The sequence below is a fragment of the Peromyscus leucopus genome, chromosome 18 (genome assembly GCF_004664715.2).
Source record: "Peromyscus leucopus breed LL Stock chromosome 18, UCI_PerLeu_2.1, whole genome shotgun sequence".
Lineage (NCBI taxonomy): Eukaryota > Metazoa > Chordata > Mammalia > Rodentia > Cricetidae > Peromyscus > Peromyscus leucopus.
In genome coordinates, this window is record NC_051078.1 from 43,049,946 (window position 1) to 43,072,391 (window position 22,446).

Below are 22,446 nucleotides of genomic sequence, written 5' to 3' on the forward strand. Positions count from 1 at the left end.
ATACAACAGAATAAAGACCCAGTAAAAATGATGCAGAAGACCATGCACAACCTGGGGAAGATGTTCACAATATATTGTTAAGTGAAAAAGCCAGTTACAAAACAGTGTGCACAACATGAGCCCATTTTATAAAAATATACATATTTAGCAAAGGAAAAGGACAAATGAATTTATCAAAATATTAACATTGGTTATTTCAACACAGTAGAGTGGCTGTCGATTTTGCTTAAGCATCCTCTCCCTTTCTTTCCTATTGCATTGTCTACAATGCAGGTTATTATTGAGAAGGGGGAGAGGAGAGGAGGAGTTAGTTCACCTCTGAAGAGCCAGCTCTGTTCCCCGAGACTCCTGGCAAAGTGGCTCTTACCATTCCGTTTATCTAGGAGATTTTCTCCTTCATCCATTGGAGTCCCATACATTTCCTTCTGGACACAGTGTACAATACGCCATTTTTGATAGAGCTAAAACTACCACCTCTACGTACACAAAAACTCAAAGTAATTATTACTAAAAAGAATAGATGAGAAAATAGAAATCTTTACTTTAAAAAGGAACCTAAGCACACACTGCTAAGCTGTACAAAGCCACATCATCTAACGTTAGTCTACTGCAGACAGCATGATAGCGCCACAAGGCTCCCGTGTCCCATGATCCGCAGCCCTCACTGCTCTCCTGTGTGTTCACTCATCCACGTAAAACGTCTGCACACAATCACACCCACTGTTCTGGTGCTCACAGCTCAACAGGAAATCTGACCTTTCCGTGAAAAGGGTAATATGACATTATCAATGGACTAAAAACATCCCTCTTGACGAGGACACTGTAATACTTAAGAAAGGGGTGCTGGGACTACATCAAGTGAGAATGAATTCTAACACACATGATAGTAACTAGAGCTACCTGAAGAGGCGCGGACAGTGATGGGCACCAAGTTTATAGGTCAGACAATACTTGCTTCTGCATCCAACTTAATTATTCAATTACATTTAAAAAGACACTGCTTAAGCTATGACTCTTACCAAAAAAATTAATTTCAATAAATAAAGTAAATTCTAAAAATCTAGCTAGGTTATCATGCAAGCTAGTATATAGCCAGGACAAACTCAAATTTATAATAAAGGCAACTTTCATTCAAAATGAACTCTACCCTTATACTTTATTAAAAGGGCAAACATCATGAATTAACCCAGCTGCTTACTTGAATTACAAAATAACATGATTCAATATGAAAATAAGAAACTGTCTACAAATCTCTGACAGTAATAAATTGCAATATACAATGCATACAGGCGTCATACAGAGCAACAAACTCTCGTACAAAACAAAAATATTTTAATACCTTTAAAATCCAATTTTTTCTTTAAAATCATTCATGAAAAAGATTCTCAAGTCAGAATTAACACCTCAATTAGTCAAGCATCAGGAAGCTACATTACAGCTACGTATTGTACAAAGAGGCGCCTTCCCCACTTCCTCCCGACGCCTCTGTTCCAGACTTGGTCGGACTATCTGTACAGCCCGCTTCCATCACTTCTTCAGATCACGAAAACTGAATTTGCTGGACACCAGAAATCTAGGATTGGAAAATGGAAAGTAAGATCTTGAAAAGTTTCAAGGGACGGTGGTGGCGCACACCTTTAATCCCAGCACTCAGGAGGCAGAGGCAGGAGGATCTCTGTGAGTTCAAGGCCAGCCTGGGCTACAGAGCGAGATCCAAAACAGGCACCAGAACTACACAGAGAAACCCTGTCTCGAAAAACCAAAAAAAAAAAAAAAAAAAAAAAAAACCCGTTTCAAGTAACATGTCTATTTCAGCCACCAGAAGGGCAGCACGAGGGGGTTGTTCCCACACCAGCTAGCTGCTGCCTGCCTCAGAGCTACGTCACCTTCCATGTAGACGTGAGCAGCTGGGAAATGCTTTCCTCATTAAGGAACTCTGACAGTAATATATATTTGGAGAGAACCATTTTATTACAGTGACTGTCATGTGCTTTTGACGTTGTGAGGTGCCGACGGTACCATACCTGTTGATAGGACGTTGTGTAAACCATAACGTTTTGTTGTTGACCATCTGCGGTTATTAAGCCAGCTGGTAACTGGTTAGCTAACGGAAGGAGAAAAGAAAAGTTAGAGGGGAAATAATCTTACTCTCTTGGCCTTAATCTTAGTTTAACGCTATTAATGTCCCATTACAGTTCTCCCAGATATGCAGAATATAATCCTATGAAAAATCATAAACTTCGTATTTTCTGTTTAAAAAGTCCTCTAAGAATAAAAGTCACATTTTTTCCCTACCGTGCCTTCCAATTCACTGCCTCACATGTCTACACTGGACTCAGCAACAGAGTTTCTGAGTCATGCTCAGACCTAGCCTCACCACTGGGCGTGGCCGGAGCAACACAGGACTGAGCAGCCTGAGTCTCGTAGGTGAAGTTTCTCGTGTTAACATTTAAATCACACAATTTTATGTCATAAGCTATAATTCTCAATATTCCTCTCAGAAGTCTTCGCTCAAACGCGAAGCAAGGAGAATGATTGTAATTATTACTGTAAGGTCGAGGTGTCTGTCTTCCCGGTTCAAATCTGCACACATCACTCACCAATGTCACCAAGGACATGGACTTGAAGTGGTCATTTAGAGCAGGTCCCCGACAAGTCGCTTAGCCCCAAGCCTCTGCGGCCCACGCCCCAGCAACAGCCTGCCAAGTACTTACTAAACGCCTCTTCCGTGAGCTCCTCACTTAGCCCATCTGTAGCCGAGACCGCTCCACCAATGCCCTTCTCTCCTTTCATGGCCTAGGGAATGAAGAAGCCCAAACAAGTGCTCACATTCAACTGTTTCTAAACGAGAGCGTGATGTCCCAAACAGGAAGCCTCAGTTAGAAAATAATGACATGACAGAGTGTTTTATTAACTCTTTACGGCCTATTTGTGTGTCGTCATCAGTGTGCACAGCCAGGTGGGAAATACTGGGAAGCTCCAAGCTTAGTGTTTAAAATTCCCAACTACAAATTTGTTTGAACCAGAGACCTCCAAAATTCCAGCTGCTCTCTGGGTCTGTGGTACTCTTCAGTAGCAAAGTATTGTGGGAAGTATTTAGGAGAGTACTGTGACTTAGTTTCCCCACTTTTACTCATTCCATGCAAACACCCATCCAATTTCAGGGAGGGACTTTGAACCCTGAAGATGCCTTTTCCCAGCAAGCAGGAGGACCCAAGTTCAGAGTCCTCGCAACCCACTTCAGAGCCGTAACTGGTGCTGGGGGGACAGACAGAAGGGTTTCGGGGCTTCTGGCCAGCCGACCAGCCCGTTAGTGGGCTCCTGGTCAAGGAGGCCTGTCTCAAAACCTGAGGTGCCAAGTGATGACAGCAGACGTGTATAATGTGTATGCACAGGAGGGGAGGTCACACCATCCTTTAGTCATCTGAGAGGTCCCACACTGACCGACGGCTCCTCACTTAGTGCAGCAGCTCTGTCCACCATTTAATCTTTCCAATAATTCTACAGTGGAAGTGCTGTAAGTCTCCTTTACAGATGAGGAACCAAAGCCTAAACCATTTCAATATTCTGCCCCCTGGCAGCACAAACCCAGAATCCTTTTAATCACTGTTCACCTGCTCAAGCTTGTAATAAAACAGGAAAGAGGTAAAGAATTGGTATTTGAAATACTGTAATCTTACACATCTAACACTACTGGAAATGTCACATGATTTGCTGCAAAGCATTTGAGGTGACATGGTCTAACACCGAGATGATGGTGGCTCTCGCTTTCCTCAGCATGGCACTGCGGCCACACCACTTACCTCTCTGAACTTCTGAAGGTACAGTTTCAGAGGTTCCACGTAGCTGTCGAAGCCTAGAGTGGACATGGCGAAGAGAATATCCTCCCCATTAATCGTCTTCCGCTTCTCCTGATGACAGCGTTCGCTTGCCTCAGATGTTATAAAGCTTATGAACTCACTCACACATTCCTGAACACATTCTTTGGCATCTTTTGCAATCTGAAGAGGAAAAAAAAAGCCACAGGTAAATTTGTAGGAAATACATTACCTTTTTTTCTTCCATTGTTTGATACAGGGTTTCTCTGTGTAACAGTCCTAGCTGTCCTGGAACTCGCTTTGTAGACCAAGCTGGCCTCGAACTCACAGAGATCCGCCTGCCCTTGCTTCTCAAGTGCTGGGATTAAAGGTGTGCACCACCACTGCCCGTGAAAACAAAACGCTGCTCAGAGCATACCACACTGCACTGACGGACACCTCTGCTACCCAGGGTCTCATGTATCCAGGCCGGGCTCTTTACGTAGCCAAGGATGACCTGAACCTCTATCTTCTGCCTCTACCTCTCAAGTGCTGGGCTACAGGCGTGCACCACCATGCCCAGTTTGAAAAGCCCAGGGCTTCTTGCTTGCTAGGCAAGCACTCCACCTCTGGAGCCACGTTCCTGGAGCTGGTGACGCCTAAACTTTAGCCCCGTACATATTAACCGCTGTTGTTGCTAACAGCCAACTCAGAGTCAGAATGAGCAGAAGGAACACATACACAAAAGAGAAAGAACTTCTGCAACTGTAACAGCAGCCAGACGAGAGGGTGGAGAGTCGTGCTGAGTGGCTCCCCCCCCCCCCCAGGGATGCAGGAAGGCCAATCCGGTAGGTACGGCTGCACTGAGCACATCAGGGCCGAGACTCAGGGAGCACGTCTGTGAATAGGACATACAAAACAAACGCCACCCCCTGCCGCCCCAAAAAACCTGAAGTGTTGACCCAGAGGTTAAGAGCACTAGGCTGCTCTTCTAGAGGATGTGGGTTCACTTCCCGGTAGCACCCACATGGTGGCTCACAACCATCTGTAACTCCAGTTCCAGGGCATCTGACTCCTTTTTCTGGCAACCTCAGGCACCAGGAATGGGCAAGGTGCACAGACATACATTTCAGACAAAACACTAATACACACAAAAGAAATAAAATGCTAAAAAAAAAAAGTTCAGAAAAAAAAAAAAAAGTTCAGAAAAAAAAAAAAAAAACAGAAACATTCACAAAAGTCTTAGGAATAAAATACTGATTTTTTTTTTTCTTTTTTAAACTATCGAGGCCAGAAAAAGTATGGGTTCTGAGTATTGCCTACAACAGCATATACCCTCCACACCGTTATGAAGAAGTCTTCTCTTCAAATTCTGAGGTCTGCTGGGCATGGTAGTGAATGCTTTTAATCCTTGAGAGGTAGAAGTAGGCAGAGGCCAGCCTGGGCTACACAACAAGTTCCAGGCCAGCCACAGCGACACAGTAAGGCCCCGTCTCAATACATAATACACACATAAACAGGTAAGTAACGGTCGGGGGTCTAATAGTGAAAACGAGATGGACCTTCCTGAAACATCAGTCACTGCGTGCTGGCGGGACGGCTCAGCAGCTAAGGGTGCCGGCCGGCTGCCAAACCTGAGCACCTGAGTTTGGTCCCCAGGGCCCAAATGATGGGAGGAAAGAAGTGAACACCGTACGTTGTCCTCTACCCTTTACACATGTGCCGTGGTATGTGTACATATATGCAGTCGCACACACAAGCACACATGCACAGTCTACTGTCATTTACCTCCACACCCATTTTACACGGTGGAGAAAGTAAATGAGAGCTGTACAATGCGCTGAACAAAACAATGGGATGAAGCGAAGTGTGTAATTCTGTATTTCTTTCCATTGGCAGCCACGTTAACTACTTTACCTAGCATATATACACAACATATGTGTACACACACACATATAGCAGAAACACACAATCAATTTAATACAAGGTATTTCCACTGTCCTCCTCACACCAGGCCTCTGGAGTCAGCCACATTTCAGCTGCTTGGTGGCCCAGATGGCCGGGGTTTTAGTAAGAGACAGGACAGGCAGGAGCTACTTAAAAGCAAGTCTGGAACAATTTCTCTGCTCTAAAACATAAGGAGGAATAGCTCAGATCAGAACTTACAGTGTGAGTAATGCAATATCATTATATTTATTTGAAAGTTTTACTTTCAAAAGGTTTATAAAAATAACGGAAAAGGTTAATGTATATGCATGTTATATATAAAGCAATATATAAAGTAGGGAATTGACCTCAGACCAAGTGATAAGCTGAGTGATGCGGTTTGTCTGTTTTATGACACAAGGTCTCATTATGTGGCCAAGGCTGGTATGGAACTTGCCATGTAGCCCCTGAACTCTTGGCAATCCTTCTGCCTCAGCTCCCCAAATGCTGGAATTAAAAGCAAGTGCCACCACAGCTGGCTGAGGAGTGTTTCGTACAGGAGCTGCTCTAAGACAAGCTACCGTGTGTCAGCTGAGGGACAGATGGGCGCCATTTGCATAAAGAGGGAAGCAGCTGTTTGCAGACACCAAGGTGTTTTGAAAATCTTATCATACCTTTCAGTCCAGTGCCACCTAAGGCCACTGACACTGGATGTCATGTGGGGAGGTGAGGGGACTGGAGACAGACCACTGCTCAGTAGTCAAGCAGTCAGAAACAAAACCTGCTGTGCTGAAAGGTGGGGACCGAAATCAACAGCTAGCTACTACTGATTTAACTATGGACACGGGTCTTACAGTTTCCATTCCCTCTCCCTCCCCCTGAAAAGAAAAGCCAGATAAAGTCTCCTCTACGTTACCTTTCCTGTTTGAGGTATGGCATTTTTCATTATCCTAGCCACATTTGCAATTGGAAGATAAATATCTTGTTCTCTGAAACTTTCTTTTGAACCATTTGTATCTTCATGATCATTCATGCTGTCCTCAGTATCTAAAGAAAGTTTTTTAAGAATTAGGTTTAGGGGCTGGAGAGATGGCTCAGCGGTTAAGAGCACTTACTGCTCTTGCAGAGGACCCGGGTTCGGTTCCCAGCACCCACATCAGGCAGCTCACAACCGCCTGTAACTCCAGTTCCAAGGGATCTGAGGCCCTCTGCCTCCACAGGCACCCGCGCACACACGGTGCACAGCAGCTCACCCGGGCACATACACATAAGTAAAAATAATAAATAATGAATAGTTTAAAAACGTCTTCATTTTTACTTCAACCTTGAAATGACTGTCTGTGACGGTCTAAAGCACGAGCCTTGTGGCTCATCACCCAGTGCTCCTGAGATGGCAATAAGTGTTTTTCCACATTTCCTTGGGGTTAATCTCAAACCCAGTACCCAGCACTCGTTTGTCCTGGCTGTCCTCTAACATCCCAGCACCCATTCTTCAAAAGCCTCCACCAATCCCCTCCCCGACGGCACCTCCCAAAGTGCTCTCCTTCATGCAATACCAAAGCCAAGTTTATATAAACCTGTATATGTAAAGTTTATAAAGTATAAAACTCCTAGCTAGCATTTACATAAACCTGTTCATATAAATTTTATATTAAATTCTATAGACTTGACAAGTTAGACTTGAATATTACTGACCCAACTGGATAATAATTTAGTATCTAGGAACACTAATCCCTTCATAGCTCCTAAAAAATACATGTTAATGTTTAATTTTACAAATTAAAATGCCATAAAAGCAGAATATTTCTGGTAGATTAACGTGAGAATTCCTCTTACTGTTTAGAGGGAGTCGGTGCTAAGTTTTGAGTTTCTTTAGGGCACACTTTCATAGAGCGCTCTTCTTACCTAGGCCTCGCTACTCTTCTGAAGAGCATCTCTACTAAGACGGCAGGGTGTGCCTTCTACAGTGGGTTGGCTTTTGGACTTGGACCGGACTAAGGGCCTTAGGGATAGGACCTAAGGACAGAGCACTGAGCTATGTCTCTCTCTCTTCCCCACTTTTTTCTTTTCAGAAAGGGTTTCTCGGTGTGGCCCTGCCTAGCCTAAACTCTCTCTGTAGCCCAGGCTGGCCTCAAACTCACAGAGACCCCCTGCCTCTGCCTCCCGAGTGCTGGGGTTAAAACTGTGCACCATCATACCCAGCCTTAACTTTGTGAGACAGGGTCTCAATGAAGGTGATTAGGCCGTCCTGCCTTGGCCTCCCAAATAAGTGGGATTACAGGTTGGGACCCAACCAGGCTCTCACTTAGATTTCCAGTGAACCAGGGCATGCAATCATTCCTCTGCTGTCAAGACACCGGTGACCTGGTGTGTCCGGTTCTAGCTGTGTGTCTTACCATCGTGCGGCTGGATGACATAGTGACTTCCTCCGATGTAGTCCGCGGAAATCCCTAGCTGAGAGGCATCTGTGGTCGAATTGTCGCCATCCATCTAAGGAGACAAGGTCTTTCAGTGCTCCTCAGGGAACAGGGCTCAGCACTTACACGCTCGCTGGGTGGACCAATTCCAGTTTTCCTTACTAAGAAAATGCATTTCTTGACTAGGAAATTTTTCAATAATTTGCTAACCACTCAACATTCCTGTCCATCTTCCATATGTACTAAGTGTAAAATCAGTAGAGGAATAAAACAAAATGAACCTGAAGTACATGCCTCTTGCTTTCTAACTACATACTCAAGTACAGCGCGGCCAACCTTAACTTACCACACACTTCCTCCTTGGAGTCCCAAGTCAGGTGAGCACGGCAGGCCCTGGGACGTCGGGCCGCCCCAGCCCTCCCCGCGGTCCTGCACAGCCCGAGGACTAGCCACCCTCCTCTGCCTGCTGCATGCCTCCCTTTGCTGCCCCCTGCCACCCAAAGGTACAGTCTCCTTTTGTCCTGCAAGGTCTTGTCACACCGCCAGACCGACCTTCTGAAAACTGGGATTACTGGCATACGCCGCCATGCCAAGCTTCCCATCAGGTTTCGAATGGGGCCATCACTGAGTCTAACACAAGTATTTTCTTCCCCCAGCTCCTCAAACTTTCTGATTTTTTAAATGAAAGGAAATATTTAAGAGACTTGAATACAGAAATAGAAGTACAACCATAGACAAGAACAAGAATTACAGAGACTACTTGTGTCTGTGGAGGCCTGAGGTCAACCCCAGTGGTCATTCCTCAGGGGCCAGACACCTTGTTTTAGGGACAGTCTCACTGGCCTGCAGCTAGCCAATCAGGCTTGGGTGTCTGGCCACTGAAACCCAGGGAGCTGCCTGTTTAAACAGACATGGAGACACACACACACACACAGCTGGGCCTTTTCATACGCGTTCTGGAGACTGAATTTGGGTCCTTATGCAGCAAGAACTGAATCACCCACATTACCTCCTCAGCCCCACCTTTTTTCAGTCTGTTTAGGGCTGTGAGAAACAAGATCTCTAAGAGGAAGAATCTGGGGAAAGCAAACCATTAGCCCCCAACAGATCCCATTTCTTTTCATCAGAGCAGATCTGGAAGGACTGGCCCGTGGGCATGGAGCTGCATCAGCCACAGGACAAGCCCAGAAGAGTGGAGTCTACCTGGCAACTGAGCTAAGGCCTAGAAGTTAGCACTGACTGGAGTACCACCCTCCTCAGAGTGCTTCTCCATCTCTACGGGTTTCCTCTAACACACAGGGCTAGTTTCCAAGGTTTCAACATGGCATGTCTTCCATGCATCTGTTGGCTTTGCTATCTGATTCAGTTGTAGACAGAAATACATTTCTGTCTGTAATTGACACTGTTTTAAGGAGCCTCTGTCTATGGAGATGTAGGGTCCTATTCATTCACTGATCCTCCCACCCATTTCTATACACACGGACCCTATTAGCCTCCCCATCTTTCATTGACACACACGTCAGCCATCCCCCCAGGAGAAAATGCTAGTGTCTCTGATCACAAATGCCTTTCAAGGCTTTGACAATGGACCTACTGGCCATGGAGAGATGGTCTACTAGAACAGCTGTTCACTGTTTTAAAGGAAATAGGACCAAGATTTGATTCAGAACCCACAACTGGAAATAAATCTTGACTGGTGAGGTCTGAAAACAGAAATTCCTGGCTAAGTCAATGTTCACAGGATACTAGTCTTGAAGTTCCCCTGGCAAGAGACAGGTCAGGGAGCTAGGTGGATCTAGAGATGGATTAATTATAAATACAAGCAAAGGTACTGGGTACTGGAGCAGCAGGCTGACTGCCATCCCACTACACTATGATTGGTTATCATGTGGATTACCCGACTAGTCTTACAACCAGGCGCATGACCTACTTCACAGCTGTCAGGGTCAGCAATGCCGGGGCTGTGGAGACCCTGCTCCCCAAGTCAGCCTCTCCTACTTAACTGGGCACCTCTACTTCTGTCTGTTCTAGTCTTTCTGTTACTTCACACCTTCTGCTCCTCACCTCCATCTTTCTACGTTAAAACCCCACTCCAGACTTCAATCCCAGGATTCCCTTTCCTGCTGCAACTTCTTGATTTAGCCTGTTCTGGAATCTCAAAACATCGAACGTTCACTTGTCTGAAGCCAACAGCAGCAGCATTCCTCAGATAAGCAGCCTAACCCTGGGTCTTACAAGATGCTAGCTACCCTGCTGTAAGTAAGGAACAGTGGGGAAAACTTATTATATAGTCTACAGGTTTGGTTTGGTTTTCTATGGAATTTTTTTGTTTGTTTTTTGTTTTTCCACACAGGGTTTCTCTGTGTAGCTTTGGTGCCTGTCCTGGATCTCGCTCTGCAGACCAGGCTGGCCTTGAACTCAGAGATCCGCCTGCCTCTGCCTCCCGAGTGCCGGGATTAAAGGCGTGCACCACCGCCGCCGGCTTTCTATGGAATTTTTGTGGAAGAGAATGTGGATGAAAGTCAGCCAACATTGCACTGACTGAGCTCCCAGTGTTTATTGGTCCACGCTGTGTGCTCACAGAACAGCAAATAACAGATAAGGGCTCTGTCCTCATCCTGCAGAGAAAACACCTATTATGTAATCTGGGGACGGGGTGAGGGGGTAGAGAGCGGTCCATGGGCTCTTCGAGGCCACTGGCTTGGAACCGCCTAGTTTGAATTTCCTGCTACTTATTGGCCACAAGACCTTGAGCAAAGTGGATAAACAGAGAGAAGACATGCTCACAGGGCTTCTGCATAGATTAAGAGACATATCTGTAAAGACTGAGCAAGTACAATGGGAATACTCCATCCATGTTGTTATATATTTAGCATAGTGACCTTATTTCAAAAGGGCTTCACTAGTCTGAGGGGGCCAAGAAAAGCCCCATTAGGAGATGGCATTTAGCAGGCAGTGGTGGCACACACCGGAGACAGAGGCAGGTGGATCTCTGAGTTTGAGGCCAGAGTAAGTTCCAGGACTACATAAGAAACATCTTAAAAAACAAAACAACAACAACAAAAGGAGATGGCATGTAAACAGACTGAAAGAATAGAAACCAGGCCTAAAGGGGGAGGGGGAAGGTGTACATTCACGTTTAAGAAAGAAACAGAGATGCCGGGCGGTGGTGGTGCACGCCTTTAATCCCGGCACTCGAGAGGCAGAGGCAGGAGGATCTCTGTGAGTTCAAGGCCAGCCTGGTCTACAAAGCGAGATCCAGGAAAGGCGCAAAGCTACACAGAGAAACCCTGTCTCGAAAAACCAAAAAAAAGAAAGAAAGAAAGAGAGAGAGAGAGAGAAAGAGAGAGAAAGAGAGAAAGAAAGAAAGAAAGAAAGAAAGAAAGAAAGAAAGAAAGAAAGAAAGAAAGAAAGAAAGAAAGAAAGAAAGAAAGAAAGAAAGAGAACAACATAGTACTGGGGGGGGGGGACGGACAAGCTAAGCAGTTATCTGTGGACGAGAGCCTCCAAAGGGGGATTTTCAAAGAGTAGAGTATCGTCCAGTACAGAAAATGGCCTGGAGGAAGCAGAATAGAGCCGGAAGACAGAGGGTCTTAACACAGCTGTTAAGGCAGGAAGTGAGGTAAGATGATCCCCCAGTGCGTGTTCCAGGGCCAGAGCCCTGCACATCCACAGGACAGAGTGACCAGACAGCATTTCAAAGCTAAGTGGGACTTCTGCCTGGCTGCAGCGAGCTCAAGCAGAGCGGTGATGGGCTCCACTTGGGAAATGCGTGGCTGCAGATGTGGAGACCAGAAAAGGACAGTGATGGGTGGAAAGGACAGGAACACCAGTGGGAGGCAACAGGGCCAGTTGACTGTGACTGAATTTACACATGTCCATTGGGGAGCTGCAACCAGAGACCATCTCATTACATTAGGTTCAATGACTATGCTATCCAGCTGAACTGATGTTGTTGTTCTTTAAAGATGATGTGATAATGCATTTTTATTCCAATTTTTTTTTTTTTTTTTTTTTTTTTTTTTTTTTTTTGGTTTTTCGAGACAGGGTTTCTCTGTGTAGTTTTGCGCCTTTCCTAGAACTCACTTGGTAGCTCAGGCTGGCCTCGAACTCACAGAGATCCACCTGGCTCTGCCTCCCCAGTGCCAGGATTAAAGGCGTGCGCCGCCACCGCCCAGCTCCAATTTTTAAAGTAGCAATCATCTGCTAATACAGTAAGTGCACTGGTAAACAGTGTCTTCTTTGATATGTTTATTTACTGAGCACTTCCAAATCCCTCCGATGTTCACAGCCCTGTGTATAGCTTAGGAAACCAGCTATGGGCCGGCGACCTGGCTCAGCAGGCACACGGGCTTGCCTCCAAGCCTCACTACCTAAGCTCCATCCCTTGAACCCACACGGGGACAGGAGAACCCAGTTCCACAATGATCCCGACTTCCACATCACGCCATGTCATGCCCATTCACCGTCACCCCCATCCCACGTCTTAAAAAAGACGAGGTAGTGGAGGTGTGGACTTGCCTGAGGTGACGGAGTGAGTGGGACTCAAACCTTGGGCTCCATGTTCTCTACAGAACCCATCCTGGTAGCTTTCCCTAGGGTGCTTAGGCCTGATTCTCCAGGTGCCCCCTCTTAGTTCTCTAGCTCCTGATTACATAGTGAAAGCATTGTAGCTGCTCTCAACCAGAGTAACATCTATAAGGGGTTAAAAATGCGTTCTGGAGTTTGGGATGAGTGTGGTCCTTGGGCTTGTCTGGGCTGGAGGCACACTCCCACTCACTCCAAGTGGCGGTCAACAGGTCACTTTCCTTCCTCTGTGAAAGGATTGCTCTAACGAGTTCCTGTGCAAATACCCCAAATGCCCCAGGCGGAGCACACACGCCTCCGCCTCCTGTAATTCCTGCCTTTTCAAACAGCCCTGGTTCTTTCCAGGCACGAAGACCTTTCCTCGAATGTACACTAACCTCTTACCTGCTCTTTATCTGTTCTGGAGGTTAAGAAACAGTATCAGGAGTCCTCATCGCGACTCATTTTCAGCCCTGCTTGCCTGCTTCCTACTCTCCCTAAACACGTGGGGCCGTCTCATCTCACACAGCGGTGTGCTCACGGCTGAGGAATACCCTCGCCTCCCCACTCCCTAACTAGCGCTCACGCTCACGGAGTCACGTGGTCCTTACACGCAGTCCTTACACAACTCTGCATTCCCATGCTCTTAAACGCCAGCATGCCAATGAAACCACTCTGAAAAGCCGCCTTTTCAGATCTGCCTTCATCCCCAGACCATCGCAGAACTGATACGGCTCGCCCCGTTCCCTCCGAGACTTCCAAAGCCATCCTCTTACTCTGTCCCGATCATTAGCTTCAACCCAAGGTTACTGTTTGCTCTTTCCTCCTCTGCTCTTCTAATGAACTCATTAAATTTTACCTCTACTCTCATAAATACGAAATGTACAATCACTGTTGCGCCTGCCGATTAAGCAGCCCTCAGTGACTATTAGGACACTGGAGTGTATGTAACTCACCTCCCCCATCCCGACAGTTCTGTTGAGAGCACCAGGGGTCTACTGGTCTGGGCTGACCGGCCAGCGTTGTCTTGCGGTTCCAACCTGGATCAGCCCGTCCTTCTCTATCCCCCTGGTCAACACCCCCCAGCCCAGCTTAGCATGCTATCAAGACCAACTCACCGAAAATGTTTCCACAAGGTCTCTTACATCAAATCCAAACCTCCTCTTCATAGCTTTACAAGAAGCTTCCCTTCTTAACCTGGGAAAACTCTTAACACTAGAATATGCCTAGGGGACCACCAATTGCAGGTCTCTCGTTTTAAGAGTGAAGCAACCCTGACTCAGAGGAACTGTTCCCTGCCTGAGGTCACAGATACTGTAGCAGAGCCAGATCCAAATATGCAGAGGGCCAGGTGGGAGTTGTCACAGAATTATCCTGTGAAAACCCATCTGGAACAAGTACCTGTCTCCCTCTCAAAGCCTGTGAGTCACCGGGGCTTCTGGGCTTTTGCTGAGTGACACCTTTTACCTGGCCAAATCCCACCCATCTGTTAAGACCCCATTCAGCCCGGGAGGACCCCTCCTGACATTCCCAGGTCAACCACATCCCTCTCTTCAGCCCTTTCCAGTCGGCACATAACCCTGCCGGCAGCCGAACAGACAGCCCGTAAGCAGGAGAGCAGACGGTCTTTTACCAGACGGTCGGTCCCAGCAGTGCTGAGGAACCGGCCTGTGCCAGCAGCTGACAAGCGTCAGAGCGGATCAACACAGGTACTGTCTGTCTAGACTGGAAGAAGGTTTCACTATGGAGCCTTCTCCAGCACACCAGCTATCTTCATGTCAGACGGAACTAACCGAAACGGTCAAAGCATACTTACTGTCAAGAAACACCGTCAGAACTGTCTGTCAGTGGTGTTCTCAACCACCCGTCAAAAGGTGTGGATCCTTGCCCAATGTTAACCTAAAAGACAAACATCTCTTAATAGTAAAAGTGTGCCGTCTGCAGGCTTCCTTGAAACTAGAGACACAGGCCATCTTACCTCCCTCCTATACCTAATCAATGGAGGGTCTACAGGGGAGGGCAGAAATGGCTTTCTAACATAACCCTGAATTTGTTTCAATAATAAATATTCACCATAATACTCCAAGTAAGGGACCAAATTATATATTATGCAAGAGACTGAAAACTCACATATCCAAATTTCATAAAATATTAACACCAAGGACAGAAATAACCCACTGATTAACTTCAATTTTTGAGGATGGCTTCATTATATGTTTCAGGGATGTATAAATTTTTGAACTCAAAAGGAAGAAAAAATTTATGTCAGACTATATACTGCATTTAAATTATCGTTCATTATGCTGGGAAAAAGACATACATTGCCTAGAGGGCACACTGAAAAAAAAAATCCACAGGGCCCTTATTTATAGTTTTGGAGCACCATCACTGGGAACTAAAATCGCACGGAGACAGCGCTCAGTCTCACTGTAAGGCAAAAATAACTGAGAAAATCAGAAGCAATGACTTCTGGGCACCTTCCTATTTGCTGAGTCCTTGTTTTCAAAGCAAACAATTAAATGTGTGTGGGGGGCACAAAACAAAAATCCTTTCAGGGGCCGGGCGTTGGTGGCGCACGCCTTTAATCCCAGCACTCGGGAGGCAGAGCCAGGCGGATCTCTGTGAGTTCGAGGCCAGCCAGGACTACCAAGTGAGCTCCAGGAAAGGCGCAAAGCTACACAGAGAAACCCTGTCTCGAAAAACCAAAAAAAAAAAAAAAAAAAAAAAAAAAAAAAAAAAAAAAATCCTTTCAGGGTTCATTTTAAAGGAGGAATACTGATTTCCATTCAAGCATGGAATGCAGTATAAATAGCAGGGGGGGGAAACGTGGCTGTTGAGTTGAATTTTTTTTTGTTTTGTTTTGTTTTTGTGACAGGGTTTCTCTGCAGCTTTGGAGACTGTCCTAGAACTCGCTCAGAACTCACAGAGATCCTCCTGTCTCTGCCTCCCGGAGTGCTGGGATTAAATGTGTGTGCCACCACCGCTGGGCTAAGTTGATTTTTAAATGGGATTAAAGGGACCAGATAGCAAAGACTGCCCGACACTCTTACACTCTCAAAAGCAATTTGTATCATCTTTCCATACCATGTCCCTTTTCTAGATCCAAAACTGCTCTTACAGCTGTAAAAAGTGTTTGGACACTTAAACACAGGAATCGGGCATGTGCGTGTCTATTGCTTAGAATGGGCATGGGGTTGAGGGCCCTTACCACACCAGTAACCCAAACAGCTGGCTAAGTATATACATTTAGGTTTAGTCCATTGAGAATAAAATCACTCTATCACTTCATATGGAAAACATTTTCCTGAGGGCAGGTTATAATCTGTGTAATAGCTCAAGGGAATGCATACATCTGCTTAATGTTTGAAGAAATGCAAATTTGTATCCAAGAAAAGCAGTATTCCCTTCCTCCAACCTCCATTCTTTGGCATCGACAACCACAGTTTTGCATCGATAGAATCCTTAAATTAAGCTACAGGAGCAGCGCAGAGGAGGAATTTGCCTTTTAAAGCAATTCTGGTAAAACTCTCAATACTTCATCCATAAAGCTCCTATTTATTAATGTCACTACTACCGACGAGTTAAGCTATCACTTTCCGCTGCCGATTAGTTTCCTTACTGAGAGCTGAAGCCACCCGGGTGATTTGTGGCACGATCCACAAAACTAGGGTCTGCGAGGATTAGCGGGATGCCATTTTTTTTTTTTTTAAAGGTCGCCTGCTACCTAAACCAAACAGTCCTGTTGTAGCACTTCGGTCATGAAAACGATCTGTGGGTGCTCGGTAATTCTTTGTTCTCGCAGACCCTCCCGCCCCCCAGCACGGGTGACTGAAACCACCGTGCAACCTCCAAGGCTCCTTTTCCCACCTTCGGGGCGAGTCCGGGGCGCGCCAGCCGCCAGATGGCTGCATGCTGTGGGCGCCGAGCGGGCCGGGGGCCGCCAGGCCGCTCGTCGCTCGCGGGGGGACCCGCCAACCTCGGCTCGCAGGTGCCCGGGGCGGCCCCGCGGAGCGCATCCCCCGCCGCCCGCGCCCAACGCCCGCCGCCGCCGCCGCCGCCGCCGCCGGGATGCGGGAGACAAAGCGGCCGCTCCGGGGCGCCGCGCACGCCGGGCCGCTTTCCCCGCCCGCCCGCCCGCTCTCCGCCCGCCGCCGGCTCCCCGAACAAAATGGAGCCGGCCCGAGGGCTGCCGCCGCCGCGAGAGCCCCGCAGCCGCCCGGCCCGGCCCGGCCCAGCTCGGCCGAGCTCGCGGCCCGTGCACAAAGCGCCCGCCGCCCCGCGCCCGGCCCGGCCCGGCCCGCAGCACGGCGGCCTCGCCCGGAGGCCCGGCCCGCCCGAAGGCTGCGGCCGGAGAGTGGCCCCCCGACCGCCGCGGCGTTGGCGGCGGGGACGGCGCCGGGAGGAGACGGACATTTCATTCGAGCTAAAGTGGAGTCGGTTTAGGAGCGATCATTGGCCGAAGCGAGACACAAACCTCCAATGCAGCCCTGGTTGGCTCCCGTCTCCAATCGGCTGTTTGGTTGGACAGAAAATGGCTGCGAAGGAACCAGTCCCAGCGCGGAGCTCCGCTTCCAGCGCTCGGCCTCCCCTCCCTCCGCCGCGGGCCGCTTCCCTCGGCGTGACACCCTCCCTCCGCGACGCCCGCGCCCGAGGCCACGCCCCGGCCACGCCCCCCGGCCGCGCCACGCCCCCGAGCCCGCGAGCGAGCCGAGCCGAGCCGAGCCGAGCCGAGCCGAGCCGAGCCGAGCCGAGCTGAGCCGCTCGTTCGTCCCCTGGAAAAGCGCGCGGGCGGTCGGGCTCCGCGCGCTCGGTTCCTCCCTGCTGCGGTGCTCCGGGCAGGCCGGGCGTCTGCACCGGCGTTGTCACCGCGCATCCTGGAGTCGGTGCCGAGCGCGTTTGCTCGGGCCCCTTTCTCCTTCCTGTTCCTTCTTTTCCCACGTGCCAGCGTCTCGCCCGCCTGAGTTCAGCCCCGGAGGGGATCGACACCCGTGCTACCTTGCAGGATGCCTAGTGTCCCTCCAAGCGTCCCCAGGCACACAGCGTTCCCACTCAGTCACTGAACATGGCTGTTAGTTTTTCAGGGTTCGTCTTAGCACACCGAACCCTTCCTCCAAGTTTAACAGGTCGGCTAGTCCAGCAGACCACCACCCTGTACTCTAGTCTAAAGATGTTGCCTTTTCTTGTTAGGCCCGCTCTACCAAGTTGGCTTAGTAGCTTGCTGCCTGATGTGCCTTTTCCCCAATCAGATGACACGGCCGCAAAATCTCACGGCCTCTGTGCAGCCAGGACCTTCCCTGTCGACTTCACTGAGGTCTGCATCGAATGTCCCTTGGCTGCTTATGCTCCCTTATGGTGGAAATCCAAACACCCTGCATGGCCCGGCACCGCAAAGCACTGGAGGGTGCATGCTGGGAATCTCTTTCCTTTACTTTTGTGAACGATGCCTGGCACATTAACTTTCGGGCTTTACTTTTTAAAATATATGTGGAAAGTTATTGACCTCGGATTTAAAAGCAAACAATAGTAACAATAAATAAAGTCCTGGTGTTGTGCCTTACGTATGGGGAGATACATCCAGGAAGACTGGAAATTCCAGGCCATCTTGGGCTCTCTAGTGTGCTCACAGCCAGCCTGGGACTACATCTCAAAAAAAAAAAAAAAAAAGTATGTGTGGGTTTAGAAAAGTAAGTAAAGTAAGCCGGGCAGTGGTAGGGGCATGCCTTTAGTCCCAACACTCAGGAGGCAGAGGCAGGAGGCAGGTGGATCGCCATGAGTTTGGCCAGCCTGGTCTATAGAGTGAGTTCCAGGACAACTAAGGCTCCACAGAGAAATCCTGTCTCAAAAAAACAAGAATATTAAGTATGTGTGCATAAAATACACAGAAAGGTTGAGAAAGATGTTTATTGAGCTCCTACTCTGCCTGGAACATATAAATAGTTCCTGGGCAAATAAGGAAGCGAGCATAATCCAGTGTTGCTCAGTTAGTCATTCCAAGAGGAGAAAGCCGCCCTGCATGATCTGAAGGACTACCTGACCTGAATTCCAGGACCCCTTCTCACAGGCCAGATTCACTCTTCTGTTATTTCTTTATAGCAGAAATAACATTAACTACTAAGATTGGTTGCAATGTGTACACACAAAGACCTAAAAAAGGCTAATTCTAAGATTTGTTTTGGTTTGGTCAGTTTGTTTTTTGAGATGTTCCAAGCTGGCCTTAAACTCCAGATCCTCTGCCCCCCACCGCCACCCCAGAGTAACTGAGAGACTACAAGCCTGCACCACTGTTGTCTGTATTAGTCAGGGTTCTCCAGAGGACAAACTGACAGAGTAGACAGACTGGTAGACAGAGATAGACTCCTATAGATGATGAATATCTATAGGAATCTTTTAAATCCCATACACATACATATATGTGATCAATTAAACCCCACAGATACTTATGGGATTTACTAGAATGGCTTATAAGCTCTGGTTCAACTAACCCAACAATGGCTGGCTCTATATGGAAGGTCCACGAATCCAGTAACTAATTGTTCAGCCCTCAAGGCTGGATGTCTCAGCTGGTCTTCAGTGCACAATGGAATCCTGAAGGAGTGGGCTCTAATGCCTGTGAAGGAATGGACTTGCTGTGAGAGCAAGGGCAAGCAGGCAAAGAGCAAGCATTTCCTTCCTCCAGGTCTTTTATACAGGCTGCCAGCAGAGGACTTGGTCCACATTTAAAGTGCATCTTCCCACCTTCAAAGATCCAGATTTGGGGTGGGTCTTCCCACTTCAAATGATTCAATCAAGAAAAATCCCTCAAAGATATACCCAGACACTTGGGTCTGTCTATCTATCTATCTATCTATCTATCTATCTATCTATCTATCTATCTATCTATCTGGTTTTTCAAGACAGGGTTTCTCTGTGTAATAGTCCTGCCTGTCCCGGAACTCACTCTGTAGCCCCGGCTGGCCTCGAACTCACAGAGATCCACCTGCCTCTGCCTCCCAAGTGTTGGGATTAAAGTCATGCACCGCCACCACCCGCTTTCTCAGTCCTTTCTATGTGCTGAAGTCTAGAAGGATATTGCTTCTGCTTCCTTCTCCCACCTCAGCTACACCATTCTCCTAGCCCCACCTCACCACCCTCGGGAGCCCCTAGCCTTGACATAGATTCACACACACACAGACACACAGACACACACACACACACACACAGACACACACAGACAGACAGACACACACACACACACAGACACAAACAGACATACATACATACATACAGACAGACACACACACACAGACACACACACATACACAGACAGACAGACACACACACACAGACAGACACACACACATACACAGACAGACAGACACACACACACACACACACATACACAGACAGACAGGCACACACAGAGACAGACACACACACACATACACACACAGACACAGACATACAGACAGACAGACACACACACACACACACACACACACACACACACACACACACAACTTTTGCCTTAAGATCCTGAGTGGCCCGCTTTTACCTCTAAGTCTTCTCTCTCTTCAAAGAGAGAATTCCCCTATTCTCCCACCTAAAGTAGTCCTTAGTTCTGGAGCATGGTAGCACATGCCTGTAATTTCAACACCAAGGAAATTGAGGCAGGAGGATTTCTATAAGTTTGAGGCCAGCCTTCTGCTGTCTTCCTCTCTCCACCAAATCAACAGCAAAATAATATTTAAAATAAAAATAACAGCAAAAAGAACCCACCTCTTAAAGCTTCCATCTCCCCAGTAATGTTACTCAAGGTCTGGTCCAGCCTTCAACAGGTGCATTTGGCGGGGACTGTGGGGATGTATTGTGTACCCTAATAAAATTTGCCTAAAGATCAGAGAACAGAGCAAGCCACTAGAGTAAACACAGAGTCCAGGCCATGGTGGCACACACCTTTAATCCTAGCACTTGAGATCTCATGCTTTGCTTGGGAAGCACACACACCTTCAATCCCAGGAAGTGATGGCTGAGCAGAGAAAGGTAGATAAGGCGTGAGGAGACAGGAACTAGAGGCTCTTTCAGGCTGAGGAGTTGGTGAGGTAAGGGGTGGTGGCTGTGGCTTGCTCTGCTTCTCTGATCTTTCAGCATTCACCCCAATATCTGGCCCCGGGTTTTTATTATAATAAGGTAGGAATTCGTGTTGCAGGGCACACTTCAGCTCACATTACCATCAGTTCCTTTCATCTTGTCATAACAGCAGTTCCTTCGCTGTCTCCTTCCCTGACCTTGGAGGAGCTTCAGCAGGAGCTGGGTACTGCAGCCCAGAGTGAGGTTGGAAAGTCCCCCCCCCCCCGGGGTGTGGCTAGGCTGAGCACAGCCCAGCTGAGAGCTTAAGTTACGGCCATTATAATAGACTCAGAGCCACAGGCACATGCAAAGGATTTCCCCACAGAGACGGAGACGTGTTCACTCTTTTACGACACTGTTTGGGGTAACTTGTTACCCAGCACTAAGTAATCAATACAATCCAATTACCTAACAATTGGAAATGGCTGAAAGGTTATGGCATTAAACCAAAATATCATACTACCAACTAAAAGTGGCTGTAAGGACTTTTTACTTCTTTGTTTTTTCATTTGTTTTGAGATGGAGCCTCACTTGGTAGCTTTCGTTGGCCTCAAACTGGAGGTCCCCCACCCCTCACTTGGTAGCTTAGGTTGGACTCAAACTGGGGGTCCCCCGGCCTATCTTCCTAAGTGCTAGGGTTACAGCTGTACACAACTCCAAGCTGAACCGCTTGTTTTCATATTTACTTATTTATTTGCATATGCGGATGTTCCACTGCCATGGCACGTGTGTGGAGGTCAGAGATCAACTTTCAGGAGTCTGCTCCCTCCTTCCACCATGGGGATTCCGAGGCTCAAACTCAGGTACCAAACTGCCTTTACCAGGTGAGCCCCCTTGCTGGCCACGAACCATTTCTTCCTGGAGGGGCTGTCCAGCCTGCTGTAACGGAATCCTTGAGATCCAGGGATTGGTAGTGAACAGGTTTACTGGCTCATCGCCCTGGAGGCTGAGGAGTCCAGAATCAAAGGATATGTACTGCACCTGGGGCATCTGGTAAGCACCTTCTTTACCTCACAGCAGACGTGGTTGGTGGATGGGAGGGGAGAGAAAGGAGAGACACACAGAGGCTGCCACCATGACTTTTCTAACAAGCTCACTCTGGAGATGATCACATTAGCATCATGGAGAGCAGATCCCCCAAGACCCTAATCGCCTCTTAAAGGCTCCACTCTTAGCACTGCTGTGCTGGGAATTAAGTTCCCATGCCTGAACTTTGGGGGCCACTTTCAAGCCAAAGCAATGGGGATGCAGGTGGAGAGAGAGAGTAGTGCCTGACGGGCATTATATTTTAGTGACAGAACACTCTGGCCCCCCAAAAGGGAACAGTGAAAACCAGTGGCACTTATCCTTGGGTCCCCGGCTTGGCAGCGGGTGTGTGGTAGGTGGAATCTGGCGTAGGGTTTAGATTAGAACTCTCTTGCCACCCTCTACCAGCCGAGTACTCTGGGTCCACGGGCTACACAAGCGCCACATGCCTTTATTTCTGCAAACCGAGGGGCTTCTTCGCCCACTCTGCCCACAGAGTCGTTGCAAAGCATCAGGCAGCAGACAGGGTGTAGAGTGATGACGGCTGAAAACCGCGAGTCATTTGTTACCGCGACTGAGACGGTTATGATTGAAGAGGTCATTAACAC

General features: G+C 47.9%; 1 protein-coding gene across 3 annotated transcripts; it reads right to left on the reverse strand.

The window, feature by feature from the left end:
* Positions 1-52: 52 nt before the first annotated feature.
* Positions 53-17,317, reverse strand: Nfyb (nuclear transcription factor Y subunit beta). 3 transcript variants are annotated; one of them, XM_028880279.2, is made up of 8 exons: positions 17,181-17,316; positions 14,523-14,605; positions 8,120-8,213; positions 6,640-6,770; positions 3,804-4,001; positions 2,715-2,796; positions 2,025-2,104; positions 53-1,573 (listed from the first exon to the last, which is right to left on the reverse strand). In XM_028880279.2, the coding sequence occupies exons 3-8, from the start codon at positions 8,211-8,213 to the stop codon at positions 1,541-1,543; spliced, it is 618 nt and encodes a 205-aa protein (XP_028736112.1). In that variant the 5' UTR covers positions 14,523-14,605; positions 17,181-17,316; the 3' UTR covers positions 53-1,540. The 3 variants fall into 3 exon arrangements, with proteins under 3 accessions (XP_028736112.1, XP_028736113.1, XP_037052764.1); XM_028880280.2 differs by lacking the exon at positions 17,181-17,316 and adding an exon at positions 16,574-16,704; XM_037196869.1 differs by lacking the exon at positions 14,523-14,605 and having other exon boundaries at positions 17,181-17,317.
* Between the last annotated feature and the right edge of the window lie 5,129 nt (positions 17,318-22,446).